The sequence below is a fragment of the Bufo bufo genome, chromosome 7, assembly GCF_905171765.1.
Source record: "Bufo bufo chromosome 7, aBufBuf1.1, whole genome shotgun sequence".
NCBI lineage: Eukaryota > Metazoa > Chordata > Amphibia > Anura > Bufonidae > Bufo > Bufo bufo.
Genome location: NC_053395.1, coordinates 6,791,218 through 6,818,262, shown reverse-complemented (window position 1 = coordinate 6,818,262; position 27,045 = coordinate 6,791,218). Strand labels below are relative to the sequence as shown.

Below are 27,045 nucleotides of genomic sequence, written 5' to 3'. Positions count from 1 at the left end.
GGACTCTATACTGTAAGAGCAGTGAGACTATGGACTCTTTACTGTAAGAGCAGTGAGACTGTGGACTCTTTACGCTAAGAGCAGTGAGACTATGGACTCTTTACTGTAAGAGCAGTCAGACTATGGACTCTTTACTGTAAGAGCAGTGAGACTATGGACTCTTTACTGTTAGAGCAGTGAGACTATGGACTCTTTACTGTAAGAGCAGTGAGACTATGGACTCTTTACTGTAAGAGCAGTGAGACTATGGACTCTTTACTGTAAGAGCAGTGAAAAAATGGACACCTTACTGTAAGAGCAGTGAGACTATGGACTCTTTACTGTAAGGGCAGTGAGACTATGGAATCTGTACTCTAAGAGCAGTGAGACTATGGACTCTTTACTGTAAGAGCAGTGAGACTATGGACTCTTTACTGTAAGAGCATTGAGACTATGGACTCTTTACTGTAAGAGCAGTGAGACTATGGACTCTTTACTGTAAGAGCAGTGAGACTTAGGACTCTTTACAGTAAGAGCAGTGAGACTATGGACTCTTTACTGTAAGAGCAGTGAGACTATGGACTCTTTACTGTAAGAGCAGTGAGACTATGGACTCTTTACTGTAAGAGCAGTGAGACTATGGACTCTTCACTGTAAGAGCAGTGAGACTATGGGCTCTTTACTGTAAGAGCAGTGAGACTATGGACTCTTTACTGTAAGAGCGGTGAGACTATGGACTCTTTACTGTAAGAGCGGTGAGACTATGGACTCTTTACTGTAAGAGCAGTGAGACTATGGACTCTTTACTGTAAGAGCAGTGAGACTATGGACTCTTTACTGTAAGAGCAGTGAGACTATGGACTCTATACTGTAAGAGCTGTGAGACTATGGACTCTTTACTGTAAGAGCAGTGAGACTATGGGCTCTTTACTGTAAGAGCAGTGAGACTATGGACTCTTTACTGTAAGAGCTGTGAGACTATGGACTCTTTACTGTAAGAGCAGTGAGACTATGGGACTCTATACTGTAAGAGCAGTGAGACTATGGACTCTATACTGTAAGAGCAGTGAGACTATGGACTCTTCACTGTAAGAGCAGTGAGACTATGGGCTCTTTACTGTAAGAGCAGTGAGACTATGGACTCTATACTGTAAGAGCAGTGAGACTATGGACTCTTTACTGTAAGAGCAGTGAGACTATGGACTCTTTACTGTAAGAGCAGTGAGACTATGGGACTCTCTGCCGGAAGAGGTGGTGATGATTAAGTAAAAGTCTAAATGAGTTCTGGATGTATTTCTGGAGTGTAATAATATTACAGGTTATAGTTACTAGATAGGTGTCGTAGATCCAGGGAGTTATTCTGATTTCCTGATAGTAGTCCGTAAGGTATTTTTTTCCCTAAAATGAGGAAAATTGGGTCCTACCTCACAGGGTTTTCTACCTACATCTGAATGAACTGTATTTTTTCAGCCTTACAGACTATGTTACTATTCACACCAGACAGCTTGACATAAATACCAGTTACCATTGATATCAAATGGAGCTGTACACAATTTCCTTTCACTTAGCTCCCCCTAGTGGCAGCTGCTGACAAGTGCAGTAAATCCATGTAGGGAACAGAAGCAGTACACGCCTTGCCCTGGACCCCATTGCAATCACGTGGTCTGCCTCCATGGTAGGTGCGCCATACACAGCACTTTTGCTTGGCCAGGGAATTTACATAGAGAGCTTAGGAGAGCAAACTGATTGTCTGCTCCTGAAAAAGTCCAGCTCCAGGCCGAGCACATGGCAGGAATGATGCTGTGTGTTTGAATTTAGCCTTGCCAATCACATTGTACTGCTCCATAGGCTGCTTCATATTAACAGTTTATTACCTTCCACTCACAGTTGAAAATTATCAACTCAGAATGTTTTTGTGTTTTCTAGCTACCTTGTGCATTATCTCAGGAGCTTCCCCGGGATGTGGGTCCCCAAAAGTTTCCAATCGGATTGTTGGGGGCTCGGATGCTGTGGATGGAGAGTGGCCCTGGCAAGTCAGTCTTTGGTATAAGGGCTCCCATTTATGTGGGGGTTCCCTGATCTCCAGCCAGTGGGTCCTGACTGCCGCACACTGCTTTATGGGGTAAGTCGAGGTGTTGATGTTGAGGTTCACAACTCCTACTGGGGATCTGTAGCAGCTTTGAGTCATCAATGCTGCTGTGCTCTCATGACAACACATTTTGTGCTACTTTTATGTTCAGTGTTGTCTTAGGGACATTGTAGATATGGAGTCTACAGATCCACTAACCTGTACCGTCCTTCCTTGTAGGACCACTGAGGACTACACCGCCCACTTAGGGGTCTATCAGCTCTCAGTGAAGAATCCTCACGAGCTTCTGTCTTCAGTGAAAGAATTCATCGTCCACCCCCAGTACACGGAGGTGGGGAGCAGGGGGGACATTGCTCTGGTCCAGCTTTCCAGTCCTGTCTCCTATACCCATTACATTCAGCCAGTGTGTCTGCCCGATGCGAAGGTCACCTTCCCTTGTGGCCTGGAATGCTGGGTGACCGGTTGGGGAGATATGTCCTCCGGGGGTACGTGTTCCTCTCCAACTCTAGCTCTAGAGGACATTTATGAAAAACGGAATGTTACCATAGAAAACACTTCACCTACTCAACCTACCAAGAGATGAACCACATGAGGGTTACAGTTCTACCTCTTTAAGACTCATGATGCTTGAAGAGGTGCCTACTGGATCGGGAGGAGCTACAAGCGCCAAACCCTGAGGGTCCAGTGTCCTGTTACCTGGTTGTATTGAATGCATTGTATTGTATGCATTATACATGTATTGTATCTTGTATGTAATATTGCATGTGTATTGTATGTATTGTATGTGTATTGTATGTTTTGTACGTGTTGTGCTGGACTGATTACATGGAGGAATATCACAGAGTGAACTAATTGATTCAGCTAGGCGGCATATTCTAACCGGGCCCACTGGCTGTGACGTGAAATTGAGGGAGTGGGTCCCTTGAGACTCAATCACTGGAGTGAGGCTTGTTTGAACAGAAGATCCTACTCTCTGGTGGATTTATTAATGAACATGCACCAGATTCCATATGCCGTGCATCACATTTATTAGACACGTTTTGCAACGTGTTTGACAAGGGAGCATGTCGTGGCCATTTGTGCCAAAATTGGCAGAATTTTATCAGATAATTGTAGTGCAAAGTAAACAAATAATAAGTGGTTTAAAGTCAGACTAGACAATACAATAAGCAATGGAGCGCCATCATCCCACCTCAGGCTCTGTGAGGGATCGGGCAGACTGTCTAGTAACGAATCTGGATCAGTAATTCTGCCCTTTTATCCAGTCTAAAACCATTGTCTCATGACAATATTTGTCGCCCATCCATCAAGTGTATGATGACTGGGTGTCCCAAAGGAATGAGTGTCCACGTCCCCTTTGTGATTGGAGCTGTGGTTACACATGGACACTATGGATCCCTTCAGAGTCTATAGGTATTGGCCGAGCACCATACTGCGCCATCTCTGTCAGTCCCATAGAGAATGAATGAACCGCAGTGTGCATGTTTGACCACCACTCCACTCACATGGGGGACCCTGAACCCGTGTTCTTGTGAATGGTGGGGGACAAGGCTGGTCAAAGCTCCTGTTCTCTGTTGTCACTCTTCATGGAGGTGTATGACGGTTGACAATACTGTGCAAGAAGTATCAAGGACTATAATTATCCTATACTACCAGAACGAGTGAAACGTTTTCAAGAAATCTACAGTAAGTCCAGTTGCCTTGATTTATTCTTTACAGATATACCATGACCTGGATAAATGAGAACCTTCACAGACATATACTACCACAGTAATATCAGCCCTGGATCTGTGATGTAATAGCTGCTGTTTCTCCTCAGTGAGTCTCAAGTATCCCGAGACCCTCCAGAAGGTGATGACCCCACTGATTGATTACGTGACATGTGACCAGATGTACCATCAGTGGTCCCCAGAAGCTGCCACCACTGTAATCATCCACGATTATGAAATATGTGCAGGATACAAAGAGGGGCAGAAGGACTCGTGTCAGGTCAGTGCTTTGTGAGGGATTCTAAGAACATCTCTGTCTGATCCTCCTTGGAACCAAATGGTATATCATATCAGAGTGTGTAGTCTGGACCAACCCTTTACTGCTGTTAGAGGGTTACTATGGGGCGGTCCAGACTACACACAGACCCTCATATCAGAGTGTGTAGTCTGGACCACCCCTTTACTGCTGTTAGAGGGTTACTATGGGGCGGTCCAGACTACACACAGACCCTCATATCAGAGTGTGTAGTCTGGACCACCCCTTCACTGCTGTAAGAGGGTGACTAAGGGGCGGTCCAGACTACTCACAGACCCTCATATCAGAGTGTGTAGTCTGGACCACCCCTTCAATGCTGTAAGAGGGTGACTAAGGGGCGGTCCAGACTACACACAGACCCTCATATCAGAGTGTGTAGTCTGGACCACCCCTTCACTGCTGTTAGAGGGTGACTAAGGGGCGGTCCAGACTACTCACAGACCCTCATATCAGAGTGTGTAGTCTGGACCACCCGTTCACTGCTGTTAGAGGGTGACTAAGGGGCGGTCCAGACTACACAGACCCTGATATCAGAGTGTGTAGTCTGGACCACCCCTTCACTGCTGTTAGAGGGTGACTAAGGGGTGGTCCAGACTACACAGACCCTCATATCAGAGTGTGTAGTCTGGACCACCCCTTCACTGCTGTTAGAGGGTGACTAAGGGGTGGTCCAGACTACACAGACCCTCATATCAGAGTGTGTAGTCTGGACCACCCCTTCACTGCTGTAAGAGGGTGACTAAGGGGCGGTCCAGACTACTCACAGACCCTCATATCAGAGTGTGTAGTCTGGACCACCCCTTCACTGCTGTTAGAGGGTGACTAAGGGGCGGTCCAGACTACTCACAGACCCTCATATCAGAGTGTGTAGTCTGGACCACCCCTTTACTGCTGTTAGAGGGTTACTATGGGGCGGTCCAGACTACACACAGACCCTCATATCAGAGTGTGTAGTCTGGACCACCCCTTTACTGCTGTTAGAGGGTTACTATGGGGCGGTCCAGACTACACACAGACCCTCATATCAGAGTGTGTAGTCTGGACCACCCCTTCACTGCTGTAAGAGGGTGACTAAGGGGCGGTCCAGACTACTCACAGACCCTCATATCAGAGTGTGTAGTCTGGACCACCCCTTCAATGCTGTAAGAGGGTGACTAAGGGGCGGTCCAGACTACACACAGACCCTCATATCAGAGTGTGTAGTCTGGACCACCCCTTCACTGCTGTTAGAGGGTGACTAAGGGGCGGTCCAGACTACTCACAGACCCTCATATCAGAGTGTGTAGTCTGGACCACCCGTTCACTGCTGTTAGAGGGTGACTAAGGGGCGGTCCAGACTACACAGACCCTGATATCAGAGTGTGTAGTCTGGACCACCCCTTCACTGCTGTTAGAGGGTGACTAAGGGGTGGTCCAGACTACACAGACCCTCATATCAGAGTGTGTAGTCTGGACCACCCCTTCACTGCTGTTAGAGGGTGACTAAGGGGTGGTCCAGACTACACAGACCCTCATATCAGAGTGTGTAGTCTGGACCACCCCTTCACTGCTGTAAGAGGGTGACTAAGGGGCGGTCCAGACTACTCACAGACCCTCATATCAGAGTGTGTAGTCTGGACCACCCCTTCACTGCTGTTAGAGGGTGACTAAGGGGCGGTCCAGACTACTCACAGACCCTCATATCAGAGTGTGTAGTCTGGACCACCCCTTCACTGCTGTTAGAGGGTGACTAAGGGGCGGTCCAGACTACTCACAGACCCTCATATCAGAGTGTGTAGTCTGGACCACCCGTTCACTGCTGTTAGAGGGTGACTAAGGGGCGGTCCAGACTACACAGACCCTGATATCAGAGTGTGTAGTCTGGACCACCCCTTCACTGCTGTTAGAGGGTGACTAAGGGGTGGTCCAGACTACACAGACCCTCATATCAGAGTGTGTAGTCTGGACCACCCCTTCACTGCTGTTAGAGGGTGACTAAGGGGTGGTCCAGACTACACAGACCCTCATATCAGAGTGTGTAGTCTGGACCACCCCTTCACTGCTGTAAGAGGGTGACTAAGGGGCGGTCCAGACTACTCACAGACCCTCATATCAGAGTGTGTAGTCTGGACCACCCCTTCACTGCTGTTAGAGGGTGACTAAGGGGCGGTCCAGACTACTCACAGACCCTCATATCAGAGTGTGTAGTCTGGACCACCCGTTCACTGCTGTTAGAGGGTGACTAAGGGGCGGTCCAGACTACACAGACCCTGATATCAGAGTGTGTAGTCTGGACCACCCCTTCACTGCTGTTAGAGGGTGACTAAGGGGTGGTCCAGACTACACAGACCCTCATATCAGAGTGTGTAGTCTGGACCACCCCTTCACTGCTGTTAGAGGGTGACTAAGGGGTGGTCCAGACTACACAGACCCTCATATCAGAGTGTGTAGTCTGGACCACCCCTTCACTGCTGTAAGAGGGTGACTAAGGGGCGGTCCAGACTACTCACAGACCCTCATATCAGAGTGTGTAGTCTGGACCACCCCTTCACTGCTGTTAGAGGGTGACTAAGGGGCGGTCCAGACTACTCACAGACCCTCATATCAGAGTGTGTAGTCTGGACCACCCGTTCACTGCTGTTAGAGGGTGACTAAGGGGCGGTCCAGACTACACAGACCCTGATATCAGAGTGTGTAGTCTGGACCACCCCTTCACTGCTGTTAGAGGGTGACTAAGGGGCGGTCCAGACTACACAGACCCTGATATCAGAGTGTGTAGTCTGGACCACCCCTTCACTGCTGTTAGAGGGTGACTAAGGGGTGGTACAGACTACACAGACCCTCATATCAGAGTGTGTAGTCTGGACCACCCCTTCACTGCTGTTAGAGGGTGACTAAGGGGTGGTCCAGACTACACAGACCCTCATATCAGAGTGTGTAGTCTGGACCACCCCTTCACTGCTGTTAGAGGGTGACTAAGGGGTGGTCCAGACTACACAGACCCTCATATCAGAGTGTGTAGTCTGGACCACCCCTTCACTGCTGTTAGAGGGTGACTAAGGGGTGGTCCAGACTACACAGACCCTGATATCAGAGTGTGTAGTCTGGACCACCCCTTCACTGCTGTTAGAGGGTGACTAAGGGGTGGTACAGACTACACAGACCCTCATATCAGAGTGTGTAGTCTGGACCACCCCTTCACTGCTGTTAGAGGGTGACTAAGGGGTGGTCCAGACTACACAGACCCTCATATCAGAGTGTGTAGTCTGGACCACCCCTTCACTGCTGTTAGAGGGTGACTAAGGGGTGGTCCAGACTATGGAGCCAGAGTGCAAGCAGTGCACCAACCATGTAATTTTGTCGGTATGTCATCTCCTGCAGCTTCCTCTTCTGGTGAGACACAGTTCAGAGACAATAAAGAATATTACAGACCTGGGACTTCTCTATGTAGGAGTGATTTATTAAAAATTATTTTTATAGTGAACTTACACATTTTGTACCGTGGATCTCTAGCTGATCCCTGGGTGATGGGACCCAACACTAATCACACATTGTCTTGGAATGTTCCTGGAAAACTTCACAGCCATGTACAGCCATTAGAAAAGTTTATTTTATACTTATTCTCAATTGTGATCTGCATTTCCACCTTTAAGGACAATGGAGGATGAACTTATAAGACTATACCAGCCCCTCCCGGCTGCATAGTTGTGGTCTTCTGGGTGGGAGGCCATCACTAGTAATAGGTGCAGAGGAAATGGATGCTGCAACAATAGCAGGTTAGCCCAGTCAGGAGCAGTCCCCAATCGCTGCCTTCCAGTACAGCTCGTCCCGATGTGGTGCAGGTCCTATACCTACAGCATTTGCAATACTTCTCTAATCCAGGGGTATGTGTCTTTATGGTGGACATATCATACAGAGTCTCCCTTCACTTGTAGCCTAGACTCTCACTGCTACCTTCTCCTCTTGTATCAGTCATTGTGTGGCTGGTGTTTCTTCATGGACCACCTTGAAATACGGATGAACAAACTGCTCCCCCATAGTGCCTGCTATCGATGTCCCATGGTATTGTCCCAGGCTGTGTCTTTTAACGACTTACCATAGGGGATGAAGTAATTACATAGGCACATGCCCAACAAGGCACCCCATGCACCTCAAAGGTGGGAATGGAATCTCCATTTATGGATTAACCACTGGTCCACGTGATGAGCCCAGCGTCTGTAAAGACACAATGCTGTGTATTTCCCACCAAACATGGAGTCTGGGACCTTATCTTACATAAATCCCACCAGCTTCATATTCTAAATAGTAAACAGCCAAATTTAACATAAGCCATATGCAGGACCCTCAGCATAACCATTATACATAATGAACTATACAGAAAACCCTACATAGAGGTCACACTATTAAAGGAACAATGTAGATATTAAACTGCTACATTTCGATGTAATTCACACAGGAAAAAAATACAACTGGACCGGGTCTAGCAGAACATAGGGGGTTTCTTTCACACCTTACAAACTAAGGATCTCTCTTGAAGTCTTTATTGTCTTACATTAGGCAGATATGGTTCTGACTTTTCCTCCTGGCTACCAGTGGAGACTCCTCTCGCATCATTGTATATATGTGACATGTCCATTATCTCCACTCTTTTCCAGGGAGACTCTGGAGGACCTCTGGTCTGTAAAGTGCGGGGTATCTGGTACCAGGCTGGAATTGTAAGTTGGGGTGAGAGCTGTGCACTACAATACCGCCCTGGGGTCTACTCTCTGGTGACAGTCTACCAGTCATGGATCCTGGAATATGTACCTGAACTAGAATTCATAAATGTGACAAGCTTTCCTCAGCCCAGCATACAATGTGGAGGAGATGTCTTCTCTACAACCAGGACCCCAGGTGAGGTATCAACTGCACTGACTCACCATGTAGACAAATATATTTATCCCTGTGACATGTGTGATGGAGGTGACACCATTGGTACATGACACCTATTGAGTTACCAGACAGCAGATTGAGCAGATTTATGGCAGCATGACACTAGTGGATATGGTAGCACCGGCTACACCTCCATCTGTGTTGTCACCACTGTCCAGTCCCTGTAATGTGGACTCTTCTACTCATTATACTGGCACCTTAAAGAATCACAGCAGTTAAAGATGTAGGAAAGGATTCATCTTCCAGACTCTACTCATGTCTATAGTGTAAAAAGGGAAATTAAAAGGTATTCCTAGAGTACTCCATTTAAGGATTTTTCTGTTACTATCCTTACTATAGTATTATATCTATAGAAGATCCAGAAAACATCAGCTGCTGAGATTTTATGGGGACTGATATTGGGAAACACTCTACTAGAAGGACTTAGAGGGTCACTATCTCCCCCTGCAGTCTGGTGGCAGATTACATTGTCTCGAAGAGCACTCTAGCTCAGTGATCTTCCACCTGTGACTCTCCTGCTGCTGGTAAACTATAACTCCCAACAGTTAACAGGAGAGACACAATCTGGAGACCATTGTCCTACAAAGGTGACAACATGTAGCACATGATTCATATCACATGAACTTAAGTAAGCAATATGACAAATTCTTGTTGCCCGTTGTTCCAGACAGAGAGGTGCATCCTCCACTGACTACGTGTTATTACAATTTACCTGACAAAAGACAAGAGTTTTGTTATATGATTCAGACCTGGGAAGATATCAAGAGATCAGATAAGAGCCTGAGATGTCTAATAGCAGATGGGGGTTCTCTAAAATGTACAACATATCCAATATGTCTCACCTTGGAAAGGAGAGAGCAGGGGAGAAGAAGACGAGAGGCCAGAGGAGGAGAAGAGTAGAGAGTAGGGGAGAAGAAGAGGGAGACCAGAGGAGGAGTAGAGAGCAGGAAATGGGGGGGGGGGGGAGAAGAAAGAGAAGGAAAAAAAGAGATACCAGAGGAGGAGAACAGTAAAGAGCAGGGGGAGTAGAAGAGGGAGACCAGAGGGGGAGAAGAGGAGTGAGCAGAGGAGGAGAAGCAGGAGCCCACAGACGATGAGAGAATATGATAATAGATTATAGGAGAGGAAGATGGAGATCAGAGGAGGAGAAGAGTAGACTAGAGGAGAATAGGAGAAAAGAGGGACAGTGAAGAGGTAGACTAGAGAAGGCAAGGAGAAACCTGGAAATGCTAACAGGGAGACCAGAGGACGAGAAGAGGAAAACCAGAGGGGAAAAAGAAGAGAGAGCAGAGGAGAAGAAGAGGGAGCCCAGAGGAGGAGAAGAAGGGATACCAGGGGAGGAGAAGAGAGAGACTAGAAAAGGAGAAGAGGAGTAACAGGTTTACAGGAAGAGAAGAGCAATACCAGAGGACGAGAAGAGAAGAGACAGGGAGAGGAGAGAAGAGAAGGGAAACCAGAGCAGGGGAAAAGTAGAGAGCAGAAGAGGAGGAGAGAAAAGGGATGGAGAAAAGGAGAGAAGGGAGACCAGAGGAGGAGAACTTTCAAGAGCAGGAGAGGAGACTAGAGTAGAAGAGGGAGACCATAGGATGTAAAGAGGAGAAACCAGGGAAGGAGAAGAAAAGAGACCAGGGGAGGAAAACAGGAGAGACCAGGGGAGATGAAGAGGAGAAACTAGGGAATTAGAAGATGAGAAACCAGGGAGGAGAAGAAGAGAGAACAGAGGAGGAGAAAAGGAGAAACCAGGGGAGGAGAGAAGGGAGACCAGAGGAGGGGAACAGTAGAGAGCAGGGGGGGGGGGGAGAAGAGGAGAGACCAGGGGAGGAGAAAAGGAGAGAAGGGAGGACACAGGAGAACAGTAGAGAGCAGAGGAGGTGACTAGAGACTTGAGAAGAAGAGGAAGACCATAGGTGGTAAAGAGGAGAAACCAGAGGAAGAAAAGAGGAGAGACCAGTGGAGGCGAAGAGGAGAAACCATGGGAGGAGAAGAAGACAGACCAAGGGAGGAGAAGAAGGTAGAACAAGGGAGAAGAGGAGAGACCAGGGGAGGAGAGAAGGGAGACAAGTGGAGGAGAAGAGGAGACACCAGGAGAGTAGAGAAGGGAGACCAGAGGAGAGGAACAGTAGAGAGAAGGGGAGGAGAAGTGGAGCGACCAGGGGAGGAGAAAAAGGAGAGAATGGAGGCTAGAGGAGAAGAATAGTAGAGAGCAGAGGAGGAGACTAGAGACTAGAGGAGAAGAAAGAGATCATAGGAGGTGAAAACGAGAAACCAGCGGAGGAGAAGAGAAGAGACCAGTGGAGGAGAAGAGAGAGGCTATGAGAAGAGGAGATGCAACAAAGAGAAGAGGCAGACTAGAGGACAAGAAGAGGAGAGACAAGGGAAGGGGGAGAGGATAAACCAAGGGAGGAGAGGAGGGAGACTAGGAGAAGGGGAGAAAAAGACAAGAGACCAGTGGAGGAGGGGCAACGAGTCAATTAGCATTGGTTGTGGTATTTAAATAAAGAATTAAAGGCTATGTACACTCTTGGCAACAATTTTTTTTAGCATTGCATTTTACTTTTGGGCTCAAAATCATTTATTCAATAATTGGCCTTTACTAAAAAATATTCAGTTGTTCTGTCACAAGAGGGTGGGTGTTTTTCTAGCTGTGTGAAGGCTACTTTCACTTTGTGCTGGTCATCTAATAACTCTTATCTTTAGTAAAAAGTCATACTTATTTAAGCCACATTCTTATCAGTAAGATCAGAACTGAGCCTTAATGAGTGTTTATAACATCAGAGATCAGAGATAAGGAGTCTGTCTGCTCCCTGTCTAATGGAAAAGACAGAAAATGCAGATCCTACTAGTAGATAAACTCAAAGCTGTGCAGGGAAAACGGCTCATCATTTTTAATAAAGACCAATTAAAAAAAAAAAATTTGTTCAAAATGAGTACAGTGGAATAATAAAAAAAAACTGAACCTTTGCATGGTGCTAAAAAGCCTAGCTCCAGCTCTGGTGTGGGGTGTTGATTTCTCTTTGTAGCTATTGTAGATAATTGCGGTAATTTCCAGTATGTAAACAGACAACTAAGCTGCACCCTGCCACATACTGCAGATGGAGCTACATGGGGCTGTGATCACAGAGCATCTCTTAGCGTAGCATAGAACGCCCTGAGCTGTCCTGTCTCTGGCTCTGACCACAAGGCTTCTGCTGTGTGTGGCGGAAAAATCTCCTGGCGTATGCATCAATCGTGTTCATAGGCTCCATTCATCATTTGGCCTCCATCGCGGTGATATGCATAAGCATGTATAGGCAATCTGATAGAAAAGTCCACGGCACAACATAGATAACTAAAAAAAACTTTGCAAAAATAAGAAAAATAAAAAAACTTTGCAAAAATGTTAAATAAGGGAAAAGAAAAAAAAGGAAAAAAAAACATAAAGATTACGAGACGTATTTACATGCGACTGTATTGATCACATGGCCAGAACTGTATCAGACACTGCCCAGGGTTGATACTGCTGCAGGTCCCAATGAAGCATTCGCCCACGGCTGGTACAGGTGAGGCTCCTCATCCGGCAGCCTCATCCATTTGATGCAGTTTTGACTTAAAAAAAATATCTCATGTAAATGCTCCCTGAGGCTGAATTCACATATGGGGGTCATTCACTAACATCCCTAACCCAGTTTTGGGTGTAACAATATTTTGTCTCAAATGTATTTTTACGCCGTCCTCGCCACTTGGGAGTGGTAGCGGGAAAGTTTTCATTCATGCCTGGAAATAGGCGTAAAGCCACACATCAGTGATTGTGAGGACTGGAGCCGCCACAGACATAAGGTATCAGCAAGGGATCTGCTCCTGTTTATGGCTGAAAATCACTGATGGAAATCACTGACCGAACACTGACGTGTGAATGAGGAGTAAATGTTTTAGGAAAATGACTACAGTCAGGAAGTGGAGTCGCTTTTCGCCCCTGGCACTTGGACTACCAGAGGAGGCACCTAATTAATGACCTGCTGTGCTCCTCATCATAAATGAGCCAAATCCTCCTGCAGCACAGGGGTCTTTAGAAGTGACCCCAATAGTTTTTAGGACCTTTTTTGATGCATTTTTCTGGCAAAAGTACCAGGTCCAGATGATTGCTAAAGGTCTGCGCACACAGGCAGAGGATTCCGTCGCCGGTACTGCCTGCCGGATCCGTCAAAACGTATGTCAACTGACGGCATTTGTCAGACGGATCAGGATCCTGATCCATCTTACAAATGAATAGAAATGCCAGATCCGTCTTTCCGGTGTCATCCGAAAAAACGGATCCGGCATTTATTTTTTTCAACTTTTTTTCGGTCTGCGGATGCGCAGACCGGAAAGACAAATCCGGCATTTCAATGCATTTGTAAGATCCTGATCCGTCTTACAAATGCCATCAGTTGGCATACGTTTTGACGGATCCGGCAGGCAGTTACGGCGACGGAACTGCTTACCGGATCACTCTGCCCCAAGTGTGAAAGTAGCCTATGGCTAGGTCTACATGACGACATTTGTCGCGCGACATTTGAGATGGATTTTCCTGCGACTGTCGCGTCACAGTCGCGGCATGTCACATGTTGCAGTGCGACACCATAGACTGCTGTTATAAAAATTGTCGCGCGACATTGGTGCAGTGTAGTTGTGCCCTATCTGTCGCGCGAATGTCGTCGCGTAGACCAAGCCTCTCTCTGTCCTGATCAGTCAAAAAGACGTCCTGGTGCATCCTGAACGGATCGCTCTCCATTCAGAACGCATGGGGATAAAACTGATCAGTTATTTTCAGGTATTGAGCCCCTAGGACGGAACTCAGCGCCGGAAAAGAAAAACGCTTGCAGCAATTTTTTCAATCGAGGTCAGTTTTTTGTGTCCATAGTGTTGTTTTTTAAGCAGCACATTTGTAGTTGTATTAATGGTGTTTTTTTTGTGCCATTTTTTTCTGCCATTTTTAATCCGCTTTTCTATAGAGAAATACATTTCTGCGTGTAACTAAATGCAATTCACTTCCGGGAAAAGAAAAACATCCATAAAAACACATGTACGATGCAAAAAAACACCAAGGCTTTTTTTTTCAAAGCTGCAGTTTTTAAAGTCAAAACCTTGAGTGGCTCCAGTAAGAATGAGAAGTCTTTCCTGTGGGCCACCTGTAGTATACGGGAGTTGTAATACCCGTTACTACCAAAGTGTCACTTGGTGTGCTGTCGTCCCTCCTAATTATGGGGAAGTTGCTTTATGCCAGTTTTATAAAATGTAATGTAATGTGTGTATTTCCCTGTCACTGAAACTTGCACTTACAGGCCTGCTAGGGGTGTCATTCCTACTTCTAGTCCATAGAGGGAGCTAGGGAGCCCTAGTTTATATAAGGCCAGACCAGGAAGTGCAGGGGAGACGGAGTCTAGTTTCAGTAAGCTACAGTTGGAGATTAGACAATGTCTGAGACAAGTCCAGGCCTGAAGCCTGCTGTTCAGGAGAAGATTCCCTCCTGAATACCCATATGCAGAAGCAGGAACATCTTAGCCTAAGGGCCTGAGGAACCATTCAGAAGCTAGGAGAGACTGAGGCAAAGAACAGAGGAGCCAGAGGTACTAAGAGAAACAGAGGAGGTACTTATTTAAGCCATAATCAAGGATATAAAGCCAGACTTAGGTTAATGGGCCTTGGTGAAGAATTGCTACATTCCAGGATCAGACAGAGTTAGAGTGCAAGCTCCTTTGCTGCAAGTCCTGTGTTCCACACTCTGTAATAACCCTGCTGTACTGTATTGCCTGCATCGACCGAATTGCAAAATCGACTGTATGCTGAGGAACTGCGTTTCCAATATTGTCTCTGCCTGCAAACTACTAAAGTTGAAGTTCTGTTTAAGACTACGTTTCCTCAAATTATTCCTGCATCCGCAAACGGCGTGCCACCGTTTACTTGGCACTGGCGTCACGAACTATTTCTACCTATACCTGCCCTTGCAGAGAGTCAGCTGTACCAGGTTAGTGTATATTGCACTACATCACCCAGAAACACCTACTACACACAACTTGAGTACACTGCACCTCTCTTTTGGCGTCACGAACAGGATCCGCACGCTTTCTAGTGCAAGAAGCGTGAACTTTGTGCCTTATACCGTTGCCCTGTGACCAAAGTGACATTTTCCTGTTTTATTCAAGTGGACTTTGTGGATTAAAAATCATACCCAAAGTGTGTCAAAAACTTCTAAAAAGCGCTGTACAGTATTGCGCTGCACAGAGGAAGAAAATCGCCGCATTGGAGTGTGGTTTTGTGGACTTTAAACATTCCTGCTTGCCGTCAGTGAATAGACAGCGTTTGTACCTAAAGATGGCCGCTGGGCTTGCTGAATTTACTGCTGCGTCACCTTCATCCCGAAAAGGCGGGAAAAATTGGCGCCTTTCTGAGGAAAAAGCGGGAAGAAGGTCAAGGGCAGGCGCCACGGCTTATCTGGACATTTGCATGTCTGCCAGCATGGACACCGCCCTCCATATACTGGAATACCTGGGGGGCGGCCTCCCAGTGCAGTGGGAGGAGCTGGCTGCGGTAATTGACGCGACCCTATCGCTCTCCTCAGAAGGATCGAGCATGTTGGATTGTGAGCAGAGTGTTGCTGCAGCGTCCGCACCAAGGATTGAAAAGATGACTGACACCGGTGTAGAGCCAGAGGAGGCTCCACCGGCCTACGCTCCGGGACCGGAGCAACCCGCCTGCCGCACCAGGGAGAAAGAACCCGAGCCCTACTATGGCTCATGGAGGGACTTTTTTCAGCCATCGTTCAAATGGTCTTCCCTGATGGCGGAGATTCGAGAGGCCGCTATCAAGCGAAATACCAAGACTAAGATCGTGTATGAGGAATTGACCAAGACCATTCACGAGAAGCATACACACACCCAACCCCGCCTGGAAAGGAGAAAGGGAGTGGTGCTGTCGTTTGACAAACCCCGTGGCTACGGGTTTATTCAGGACTATCTTACTGGCAGAGACCTCTATGTCAATCGAAGGTCTGTCAAAAGAGACTACCTCCCTTCGTACCAGCACAGCCTCCGCGAGGGAGAGGAAGTGGAGTACACCCCTGCCGAGGGCCTGCGAGGCCCCTATGCGACTGCTGTGACCCGTCCGAAGCGAGGACCTGAGGATTGGGAGGCAGAAGAAGGAGAAGACTACTCTGGCTGCGAGCGAGAACCGGAACGCTCTCCAGAGCCGGCCCATCACGCCTTTCAGGAGCGGAGCTCCTTCATCGGGCCGAACGTCTTCTGGCAGCCAACCGTGTTGGAGAAATGGGTGAGCCCCTATCCTTCCCCCGAGCTGCCTCGTCGGGAGAAGACAATATCTGAGCTGGAGCAGTTGAAAGGACTGAGTGCTACCTTCCAGAACATCCGGATGGGACGGAGACCAGATGCAAGTCCAGAACCTGAAGAGGCCAAGTCTGCGTCATCGGTGACTGTACCTGCGCCGGCGGCGCCAGCAGAGAACAGCGACTCCGACACAGAGAGCATCGGTGAGCAGATCGTCCGGCTGGAGGAGAAGTTGCGGGAGTTGCGTAAGACCTACACCGCCAGGATCCAGATGCCGCCGAGGAAGGATGAGGTAAGGGTGCCTGTCACCACCCGCCAACCGCCTTCTGTTGTCACCGCTCCGTCAGTGCCCCAGACCGGACCCGCGATTGCCGTGAATTGCTGCACCCAGAGCACCGGACCGCTTGCTGCGGCGGTGCCAAGCATGTCACCCCCTGCAGTGATCATGCCAGGGCCGGCACGGCCCACCAGAGGGTTTACCCCTAGGCCTATGGGGCCAATACCTATTAGGGGCCCCTTTACCCTGCAGCTGCCCCCTGATACTGTCATGTGGGCCCATCCTCCTGTAGAGGAATACTACAGAAGATACCTCCCAGCAGCGCCAAGTAGCTACAATATGCCACTGTGATCAGCCTGCTAGGCCTGTGATTTATTTCTTCATAAGAAGTTGATGTTAACCCTTCCAGGACAGGAGTCCTATGTTGCTGGACCTTTGTTGCAGCTGCCAGTTTGTCCACGGCTCAGTGGTAGGTGTTGACCACTGAAATCACAAAGTCAGCAAGGCCACGTTTGTTTCCAGGATCTCCTGCCTGTTTTTGCTACCCCACACTAAGTTGTGCCTGTTCCTTTGTGGCACCTTTTACCCTTCACCCCCTTTTCAGGTTGATCAGGGGTGTTACAGCACTTGTCTTTGCTGTCCATTTTATTGTGCAACCAGTTACCAAGGAACCGTGCCCGGAGACAGACTCAAAAGGACCTGAGCCTCTGAGATTCTTATTCTTTTAAAAGTATTGTGCCCAGAGATGGACTCCACCGCATGAGAGCCTCTGTGATTTAATAAGAAATGACCTGGGTACGGACTCATGTTTGTTATTTGAGCCTCCAAGAACTTTTATACCGTTTTCTACTGTTTTATCATGGACTTATTCATTGTCATGGACTATCCTGGTTATAATGTTACGCTGTGCCAGGTCAGCGCCCCCGTTCCATTCATTATCCTGAGAGAAGAGAACGACGCCCCTTGTCACTGCCCTGCACTTTTGCCAATTGGACCTGATGTAAATGTAAATGCAGATGAATTACATGTATGTATGCCTGCACGTCTCTATTTTCTATTTCAGGTAGAGATTCCAGTTGGGCGACCCATGATGGAGTACGAGGTCGTACTCAGCTTAAAGCAGTGGGGTATGTAGTGTACGGGAACTGTAATACCCGTCACTACCAAAGTGTCACTTGGTGTGCTGTCGTCCCTCCTAATTATGGGAAGTTGTTATATGCCAGTTTTATAAAATGTAATGTAATGTGTGTATTTCCCTGTCACTGAAACTTGCACTTACAGGCCTGCTAGGGGTGTCATTCCTACTTCTAGTCCATAGAGGGAGCTAGGGAGCCCTAGTTTATATAAAGCCCAGTCAGGGAAGTGCAAGGGAGACGGAGTCTAGTGTCTGTAACCTACAGTTGGAGTTTAGACTATGTCTGAGACAAGTCCAGGCCTGAAGCCTGCTGTTCAGGAGAAGATTCCCTCCTGAATACCCATATGCAGAAGCAGGAACATCTTAGCCTAAGGGCCTGAGGAACCATTCAGAAGCTGAGAGAGACAGAGGCAAAGAACAGAGGAGCCAGAGGTACTAAGAGAAACAGAGGAGGTACTTATTTAAGCCATAATCAAGGATATAAAGCCAGACTTAGGTTAATGGGCCTTGGTGAAGAATTGCTACATTCCAGGATCAGACAGAGTTAGAGTGCAAGCTCCTTTGCTGCAAATCCTGTGTTCCACACTCTGTAATTACCCTGCTATAACTGAATTGCCTGCATCGACCGAATTGCAAAATCGACTGTATGCTGAGGAACTGCGTTTCCAATATTGTCTCTGCCTGCAAACTACTAAAGTTGGAGTTCTGTTTAAGACTACGTTTCCTCAATTTATTCCTGCATCCGCAAACGGCGTGCCACCGTTTACTTGGCACTGGCGTCACGAACTATTTCTACCTATACCTGCCCTTGCAGAGAGTCAGCTGTACCAGGTTAGTGTATATTGCACTACATCACCCAGAAACACCTACTACACACAACTTGAGTACACTGCACACCTGCCTGCGGAGGCTGGTGAGCGCACGTAAGATGCGCACGAATTTCCATTATGTGCGTCTCTGCACCAAAATCTGCAATGTCTAACTGCAGGGGTTTTTTTTTGTGCGGATTTGATGCGGTTTTCTATTGAATAGGGGTGAAATCTGCAGGTAAAACCGCCAACATAACTGACACGCTATTTCATTTTGAAATCCACAAGGCGTGGCCAATTTCCACACGGAAACAAATCTACGAAGGCTCCATGAGATCAGTGTCGTGTCATTGCTGGTACTGTACCACGGATGGTAAAAACGCGCGTATTCCGCGGCATGCGTAGGTGGTCCTATGTGGTTTTTGATCCTGCCCATTTCAGTGGGATGTTTGGATGCGGATTGGACACGGAATCCGCACCAAAAATGAAAATGTCATTTCTATTCTCCCAGCTGCGGTTTTTAGAACCGCGAGTGAAAAAAAAAAAGCAGCGCCGTGTGCACTTACGAGCACTTTTCCCATTGAAAACAATGGTGATGAGTTGCATGTGTTTTTTTCGACTCGGTGTTTGGTTGTGGAATCTGCACCTACAGCTATGTTAAAAAAAACAGTGTGTGAACATACCCTAAGGCTACGACGACATTTGTCACGCAACAATAAGTCGCGCGACACATAGGGCACAACTCCACTGCAACACGTCGCGCGACAATATTTATAATGATAGTCTATGGTGTCGCACTGCGACGCGAAAGTCACCGAAAAATACATTTCGAATTGATTTTTTGCGACTGTCGTGCCGCAGACATACATATCATTATAAATGTCGTCGTGTAGACCTAGCCTCATGTTTCTGAGTGGCACTTGGCATTTGAGGGCTGATTTGTGTGTGACTAGAGCAGGGAGGGGCAGCCTCCAGCTATTATCACAGCCTTTGGTCACCTGTTGTATTCAGGTAATTGATTAAACACGACCTATGATGTCATCACCATGACGGTGGCCGACGCCTCCCGTGTGTGGTCACATGAATTCCTTTCAGTAGTTGAGGTGGTTGACAGAACGGAAGGATTCCCACCGAGAATAGGTTGAGGCAGATCCTGAGCTCAGGGAGGGGGGGATTCAGAGACGCTGCAGTCGTGGTGAGGCGGACACTGCAGACCGGGGGATTAGTCCTGATTTATCAGAGCGACACCACAAATCCCAGCAGTCATGACCGGCATCCGGTGCCTCGCCAGCCTCCTGCTGCTCTCCGGTAAGTGGCTCCTGCGATCCAACAATCAGTCGCTGCGACTTACCACAATGCGATCAGCAGTATGGCGGGTGTGTCCTCGATCGGTCTGCGGATGCCGATCGTCTATTGTTTATGGGGCAAAAGATTTTATTTTAAAATTCCTGAGCCGGATGGGGCCCCAGTTTCCCAGTCTAGTCTGTCTGCTGTATGGGGCCTCCGTATTTTTTTGGTCCATGTATGATCTAAATTTTTGCAGATTGCACAGGGAGCCACACACGGATGTCATCAGTGGGGCCCGCAAAACATGTGGGATGCACGGGGCCGCGGTTTGTGGTCGTGTGAGCCTAAAAGCGAGCAGTTTAAAAAATGTTACATTAAGACAATAAACTAGTTCTTGTTTATAAATATTGGGTGAGAAACATTGTAACAATGTGGTTCCTGGCCACACCCCTTAGTATTTCATGTAGGAGTCATCATACCTGGGGGAGCGAGGGGCGCAAATCTCTCTGTATACACCTCACGTCCCTATAACCTGCAGCCTAGGAAAGCTGGGTGACTACCCCTGTGTGCGCTGCATTACTGGCCCCGAGGTTGTCAGCTTTCCTAAAAATCTATATATTTTTTTATATAAGGTATATGCTTTACTGTGTGTCTGAGTTTTGCAGCCCTTCATTTAGAATCCATCAGACCCCGGACATTTTTCCCTATAATTTACTCTTTCTGTTCTGTGACCATCGTCTGCAGAGAAACGTTTCCCAACACATCCAAACCACCCGGAGCAAAAGATAAGAATCTCCCCTCCCCCCACAGTAAGAGGAAACCTTTTGTAAACTCTTCCCAACTAGATAAAAAAAAAAAAAAAAAGTTCTATTCAGTTTCTGGGAAAGCTGGGTTACTACCAATATGGCCGCCATTACACATGCCTCGAAGATTGTCGCCCATCTTCCCAGTGTGCAGCAGGTCTAGTCTGCCCAGTATAACGTGGAGGAGATGAGCTGCGTTCAGGACGTTGTCTGCCTTTTTCCAAGCGCTATCACTAGGGATGAGCGAATCGACTTCGGATGAAACGTCCAAAGTCGATTCGCATAAAACTTTTTCAATACTGAGTGGTGCCTTGGAACGGAACCGAGTGGTGCCTTGGAACGGAACCGAGTGGTGCCTTGGAACGGAACCAGAGTTCGGGAAATGTTTTTTTATAGTATAAATCAATTTCTGAAGTTATAATGCGAAGTAATAACTTCCGCTCATCGGAGCCAATACATTCTAAAGCCTTTCTCACGACCGTATGGCTTTTTCAGTGTTTTGTGGTCCGTTTTTTTTGTTTCGGTTGTGTTTCCGTTTCTGTTCCGTTTTTCCATATGGCGTATACAGTAATTACATACAAAAAATTGGGCTGGGCATAACATTTTCAATAGATGGTTCCGCAAAAACGGAACGGATACGGAAGACATACGGATGAATTTCCGTATGTGTTCCGTTTTTTTTTTTCTGACCCATTGAATTGAATAGAGCCACGGAACGTGATTTGCGGGCAATAACAGGACTTGTTCTATCTTTCAACGGAGCCCAGTCTGCATGTGTATGGGGCAGTCGGGAGGAGTACCTCTCAGCAGAGCCCAGTCTGCATGTGTATGGGGCAGTCGGGAGGAGTACCTCTCAGCAGAGCCCAGTCTGCATGTGTATGGGGCAGTCGGGAGGAGTACCTCTCAGCAGAGCCCAGTCTGCATGTGTATGGGGCAGTCGGGAGGAGTACCTCTCAGCAGAGCCCAGTCTGCATGTGTATGGGGCAGTCGGGAGGAGTACCTCTCAGCAGAGCCCAGTCTGCATGTGTATGGGGCAGTCGGGAGGAGTACCTCTCAGCAGAGCCCAGTCTGCATGTGTATGGGGCAGTCGGGAGGAGTACCTCTCAGCAGAGCCCAGTCTGCATGTGTATGGGGCAGTCGGGAGGAGTACCTCTCAGCAGAGCCCAGTCTGCATGTGTATGGGGCAGTCGGGAGGAGTACCTCTCAGCAGAGCCCAGTCTGCATGTGTATGGGGCAGTCGGGAGGAGTACCTCTCAGCAGAGCCCAGTCTGCATGTGTATGGGGCAGTCGGGAGGAGTACCTCTCAGCAGAGCCCAGTCTGCATGTGTATGGGGCAGTCGGGAGGAGTACCTCTCAGCAGAGCCCAGTCTGCATGTGTATGGGGCAGTCGGGAGGAGTACCTCTCAGCAGAGCCCAGTCTGCATGTGTATGGGGCAGTCGGGAGGAGTACCTCTCAGCAGAGCCCAGTCTGCATGTGTATGGGGCAGTCACTGCCGGATTTGGTTGCCCATAGAAATGACTGATAATAAGTGGGAGGTCGGGGTGTGAAGGAGGAACATTCCTGTGTTATCTGTCACATGGAGACCGGATGCATTTATCAACAAGTAGGTGACTCCGCATCATGAGAACTGTCTCTCTATGAACGTAGAGGTGACCATGGCCACCGATGGTCTAGGCCTGGCCTCCTGGGGTTTAGCCAGTGATCTTTCTTGGTGATGGATGCACTAAAGTTTTCCACACTGTTGCCAGTAGCTGGTGTCTGACTCTGTCCAATCCGTGTCAGACTGTGCAGGGACACACCCCTAATTGGTAACGCCCATCTGTACCTTTACTGCAAGTTGTTGATCGTTCATAAACTTCTCATAGAAATAAGAGGCAAATAGCCCAACATAGAGGAACAAAGGACCTCGTCTAAGTGTAAGACCCATCCAGTCTTGACTTTCATGTTTTGCCAAACTGCTCCATAGCCTTCGGAGCAGGGGTGGACTGGGAACCTGAAGTGGCCCCAGATACCTCAAATTCTGAGAGCATCAGCTCTTTTTGTATATGGCTTTTGGCCAAGAGGAGGGTTTAGGTGGCCCTCTGGGCATCAGCCTACCAGGAAATTTCCCTGTAGGGTCTATGGCCAGTCCGTCCCTGCTTTGGAGAGACCTCAGCTGAGGTGATGAAAGGGTGCTTGGCATTTACTGATGTTGTTTGTTGGGCGAATAACTGAAATATTTTCTGATAAAATGTCTGATGTCCACAAGTGAGAGAAATCTGAAAGGTAAAATATTCCATTATGGTTTCCAGTCTATACAACTCCAGTCATCTCCCAGATCACCACTGAAGCCCCGCCAATATGTGGAAGCCCAGTCATCTCCAATCGGATCGTTGGTGGCACAGATGCAAGTGAAGGAGCATGGCCCTGGCAAATCAGTCTCCGGTACCAAGGTTCCCACATCTGTGGCGGTTCCTTGATTTCCAACCAGTGGGTGCTCTGCGCCGCACACTGCTTTGCATGGTAAGTTGGTACCTACTCATATAATATCATGACCTTATCTACTGGCATAGCACAGCTCGGTGGTCAACCATGTTAAGCTGGGAAAAATGACTACAGTGTCCTTTCCTGGAACGTCAGTGGGATGGAGCCTGGGGAGGCAGAAAGGTGACCACCAGGGCACTGAGCCACCAGTGCATTCACTTCTTTCCCTTGGCGGTTGGGGAATATTGTTCTCTTGGTGCGGAGGGTTAGTACTTGTACTGTGTGGTCAGACTGGAGATCCAGCACTGGACCCATAATGGACTCTGTTAATGGAAACCATTATTGTCTATTGCCTCAGTGTTTCTTTCTTTCCTTAGGTCTACAAATCCCTCCGACTACAAGGTCGTCCTCGGAGAGTACCAGCTGCAAACCACCAGTCCTCACCAGGTGGAGTCCACCGTACAAAATATTACTGTGAATGCCCTGTACAAGGGAGCTGGCAGCTCTGGGGACATCTCCTTGATTAGACTGTCCAGTCCTGTTACTTATACTGAGTACATCCTGCCAGTCTGTGTGCCAGCCGCATCCATGAGCTTCCCTGATGGCACCAACTGCTGGGTTACTGGATGGGGCAATACAGGATTTGATGGTAAGAAGACCATAAGCAAATCATGTCACACTCTCCTGTAGAACTGCATAGTACTACAACCCCCATCAGTCACAGTGCATTTTACCCTATCATTTGTTGCACCATTATATACCACCAGACAGCACTACATCACCCATCATTTACCAGTGTTAAGTCCTATGATGCATTATGCAGTCACTAATGAGCCCACACCACTACATCCCCCATCATGGGTTGGTATATCCAAGCCTGTTTGGTGATACTTTCATGGAGAACCGCACAGTACTACATTCTCCATCAGCCTGACTTTGGCCACCATCATGGCACTTCTAGGTGGATCTTCCCATTTCATGAATCTGCTCTTGTGTTCCTGTAGTTTGTACTGCGTGACTTTACGCTTTTTTTTTCTTCTTTTCCGCAGTGAGTCTTCCGTACCCGCAGACTCTGCAGCAGGTCACGGTGCCTCTGATCAGCACCAGTGCCTGTGATGCCATGTACCACCTCAACTCCAACATTGGTGCCAGCCAAGAGATCATTCCAAGTGACCAGATCTGTGCAGGATACCAGGCTGGGAAGAAGGACTCCTGCCAGGTGGGTAACTTTCCAATAATGGTACCAGTTTTGTTGTCCTGAATCTGGGGGCTGTGGTGTACCCCCCTGTAAACTTTGTTCATAAAAAGAGATGAGTGAATGTGTAACTCCCCAGAGTGGTGTTACCACTACTGCACCCTGCTACTATCTTCAATGGGCTAATATAATGTCATCTTATGTATTTCTGTCCAGGTCCTCCACACTGTGCATTACTAATCTGTTTGCAACTGTTATATTCATGTAATGTGCCTGGTTCACCAGCAGATGGCAGCAAACACGGCAGAGCTGTAGTTGGGTAGAATGGAGCTTTACATTCCTTTCTAACCACCCTCTGGAGAGAAGTGGGCTTGTCCTACTTCCTGCAGGAAGGTTGGGGACCAGTTAGAGTTAGTGTGTTTTACCTCCAGCTAGGGGAAGGGTGTGCAGGGGCATGTCTCTGCTGGACGTGCCCACGCCAGCCAGAGGACCCTAAGCTCTACTGGCCATGGAAGCTTGAAGCCTCAGGAGCCAGGAGAAAAGTTCCCTGGCATAACCTAGAGTCAGACTACAAAGTGAAGTGCAGTGTACAGAAGAAGCTGAGTTATACAGCCAGCCTGTCAGTACAGCAGAGTCGGAGAGAAACAGATATAGCAGAATGGAGTTTGCCTGCCAGTTTCATGCTAAAGCCTGCTGAAACCAAGACAAAACCTGTAAACCGTTTGAGAATGTTTATGCAAAGTAAAGCTGCCATTGAACTTCATCTTAAGGTCTGGACTCAAGTTATTCTTTTATCCCTCAATTATTCCCCCTATTTATTGCTTCAGAGCCAAACCTGGGGTCCAGCCGTATCCAGGTAGGAGCACCGTGACACATAAAGAGACATTTTAGGCCGCACTATACCACTCAGCATTTCCTACACCTGGGACGCGTTATATAGAGGGCCCTAGGGGGAGGCACCCGTTGCAAATGTCTTACAATTCGATTTGGGTCAGATTTACCCATATTCGCTGTGTGTGTTCGAATTTGCCCAGAACTGATTCCACTTACCGTATTTTTCGCTTTATAAGACGCACCTAGGTTTTTGAGGAGGAAAATAAGAAAAAAATATTTTGAACCAAAAGGTGTGCTTTTGGTAGCTTTTGAACTAATGGTGGTCTGTGGATGACGCACTGTTATGGGGGGATCTGTGGATGACGCACTGTTATGGGGGGATCTGTGGATGACGCACTGTTATGGGGGGATCTGTGGATGACGCACTGTTATGGGGGGATCTGTGGATGACGCACTGTTATGGGGGGATCTGTGGATGACGCACTGTTATGGGGGGATCTGTGGATGACGCACTGTTATGGGGGGATCTGTGGATGACGCACTGTTATGGGGGGATCTGTGGATGACGCACTGTTATGGGGGGATCTGTGGATGACGCACTGTTATGGGGGGATCTGTGGATGACGCACTGTTATGGGGGGATCTGTGGATGACGCACTGTTATGGGGGGATCTGTGGATGACGCACTGTTATGGGGGGATCTGTGGATGACGCACTGTTATGGGGGGATCTGTGGATGACGCACTGTTATGGGGGGATCTGTGGATGACGCACTGTTATGGGGGGATCTGTGGATGACGCACTGTTATGGGGGGGATCTGTGGATGACACTTATGTCATCCACAGATCCCCATAAGTGTCATCTACAGATCCCCCATCAGATGCATCAGTGTGGAGGGAGGAGGCGGGGCCCGGTGTAGTGACTCTACTCTAATACACCGGGCCCCGCAACTGTTAAACATTCAATCTGATAGTATATGCTCAGTAAGGGCGGCTCTTACTATAGTACCGTAAGTATAGCGCAGACCGGCATCTCCATCGGTCATGCGCCACCTGCCGCAGCTCCCTCTGTCATGCGCCGTCTGCTCCAGCTCCCTCCTCATGTGCCGCCTGCTTGCTTATCTCACTTTATGAATGAACAGGCAGGCGGCGCATGACAGAGGGAGCTGGGGCAGACGGCGCATGAGGAAGGAGGTGCGGCAAGCGGCGCATGACCGATGGAGATGCCGGTCTGCGCTATACTTACGGTACTATAGTAAGAGCCGCCCATACAGAGCATATACTATCAGATTGAATGTTTAACAGTTGCGGGGCCCGGTGTATTAGAGTAGAGTCACTGCACCGGGCCCCGCCTCCTCCCTCCACACTGTCACTGATACTTCGCTGGCCGCGCTGTGCAGCATAGCGGCCAGCGAAGTATTCGCTTTATAAGACGCACGGACATTTTCCCCCCCACTTTTGGGGGGGAAAAAGTGCGTCTTATAAAGCGAAAAATACGGTAAATTGAAAGTGGTCCGATTTGCCTGGGAGAGTCCTTCACTTGCTCGAATAACCTAAGGTTCTATAGAATCTCTTAATTTTCTGAGTATTTTTATTGTATAGAATCAATTCCCTCCTCTCTACTCATAAGGTCTATCTCAGAGTACAGATTTATTATGTTTTAGCATTTTCCTGATCATGTCATTTATTGGACTATTACATATTTCAGGGTGACTCCGGGGGACCCCTGGTCTGTAAAATAAATGGAGTTTGGTATCAAGCTGGTATCGTAAGTTGGGGAGATGACTGCGCCCTGCCCAACAGGCCTGGAGTTTATACGTACGTACCTCATTACTACGACTGGATCTACTCCTATGGAGTCACGCGTTTCGTGTCCTCATCCTCAATATTTACTGCATCAGCATTACTACTGATCATCTGCCTATTGCTGCACACTTGA

General features: G+C 48.0%; 1 protein-coding gene across 1 annotated transcript; it reads left to right on the top strand.

Annotated features, from left to right (window-relative positions):
• Positions 1-1,256: 1,256 nt before the first annotated feature.
• LOC121007938 (transmembrane protease serine 9-like) lies at positions 1,257-27,045 on the top strand. Its single transcript, XM_040440206.1, has 9 exons — positions 1,257-1,269; positions 1,906-2,101; positions 2,288-2,553; positions 3,888-4,057; positions 8,728-8,965; positions 22,906-23,116; positions 23,455-23,726; positions 24,127-24,296; positions 26,815-27,045. The coding sequence occupies exons 1-9, from the start codon at positions 1,257-1,259 to the stop codon at positions 27,043-27,045; spliced, it is 1,767 nt and encodes a 588-aa protein (XP_040296140.1).

Bases quoted from the DNA above. Each gene is read 5' to 3' on its own strand.
- LOC121007938 (XM_040440206.1), top strand. The intron at 23,117-23,454 runs GTAAGTTGGTAC...TTCTTTCCTTAG, and splicing joins GCCGCACACTGCTTTGCATG to GTCTACAAATCCCTCCGACT. The intron at 23,727-24,126 runs GTAAGAAGACCA...TCTTTTCCGCAG, and splicing joins GGGCAATACAGGATTTGATG to TGAGTCTTCCGTACCCGCAG.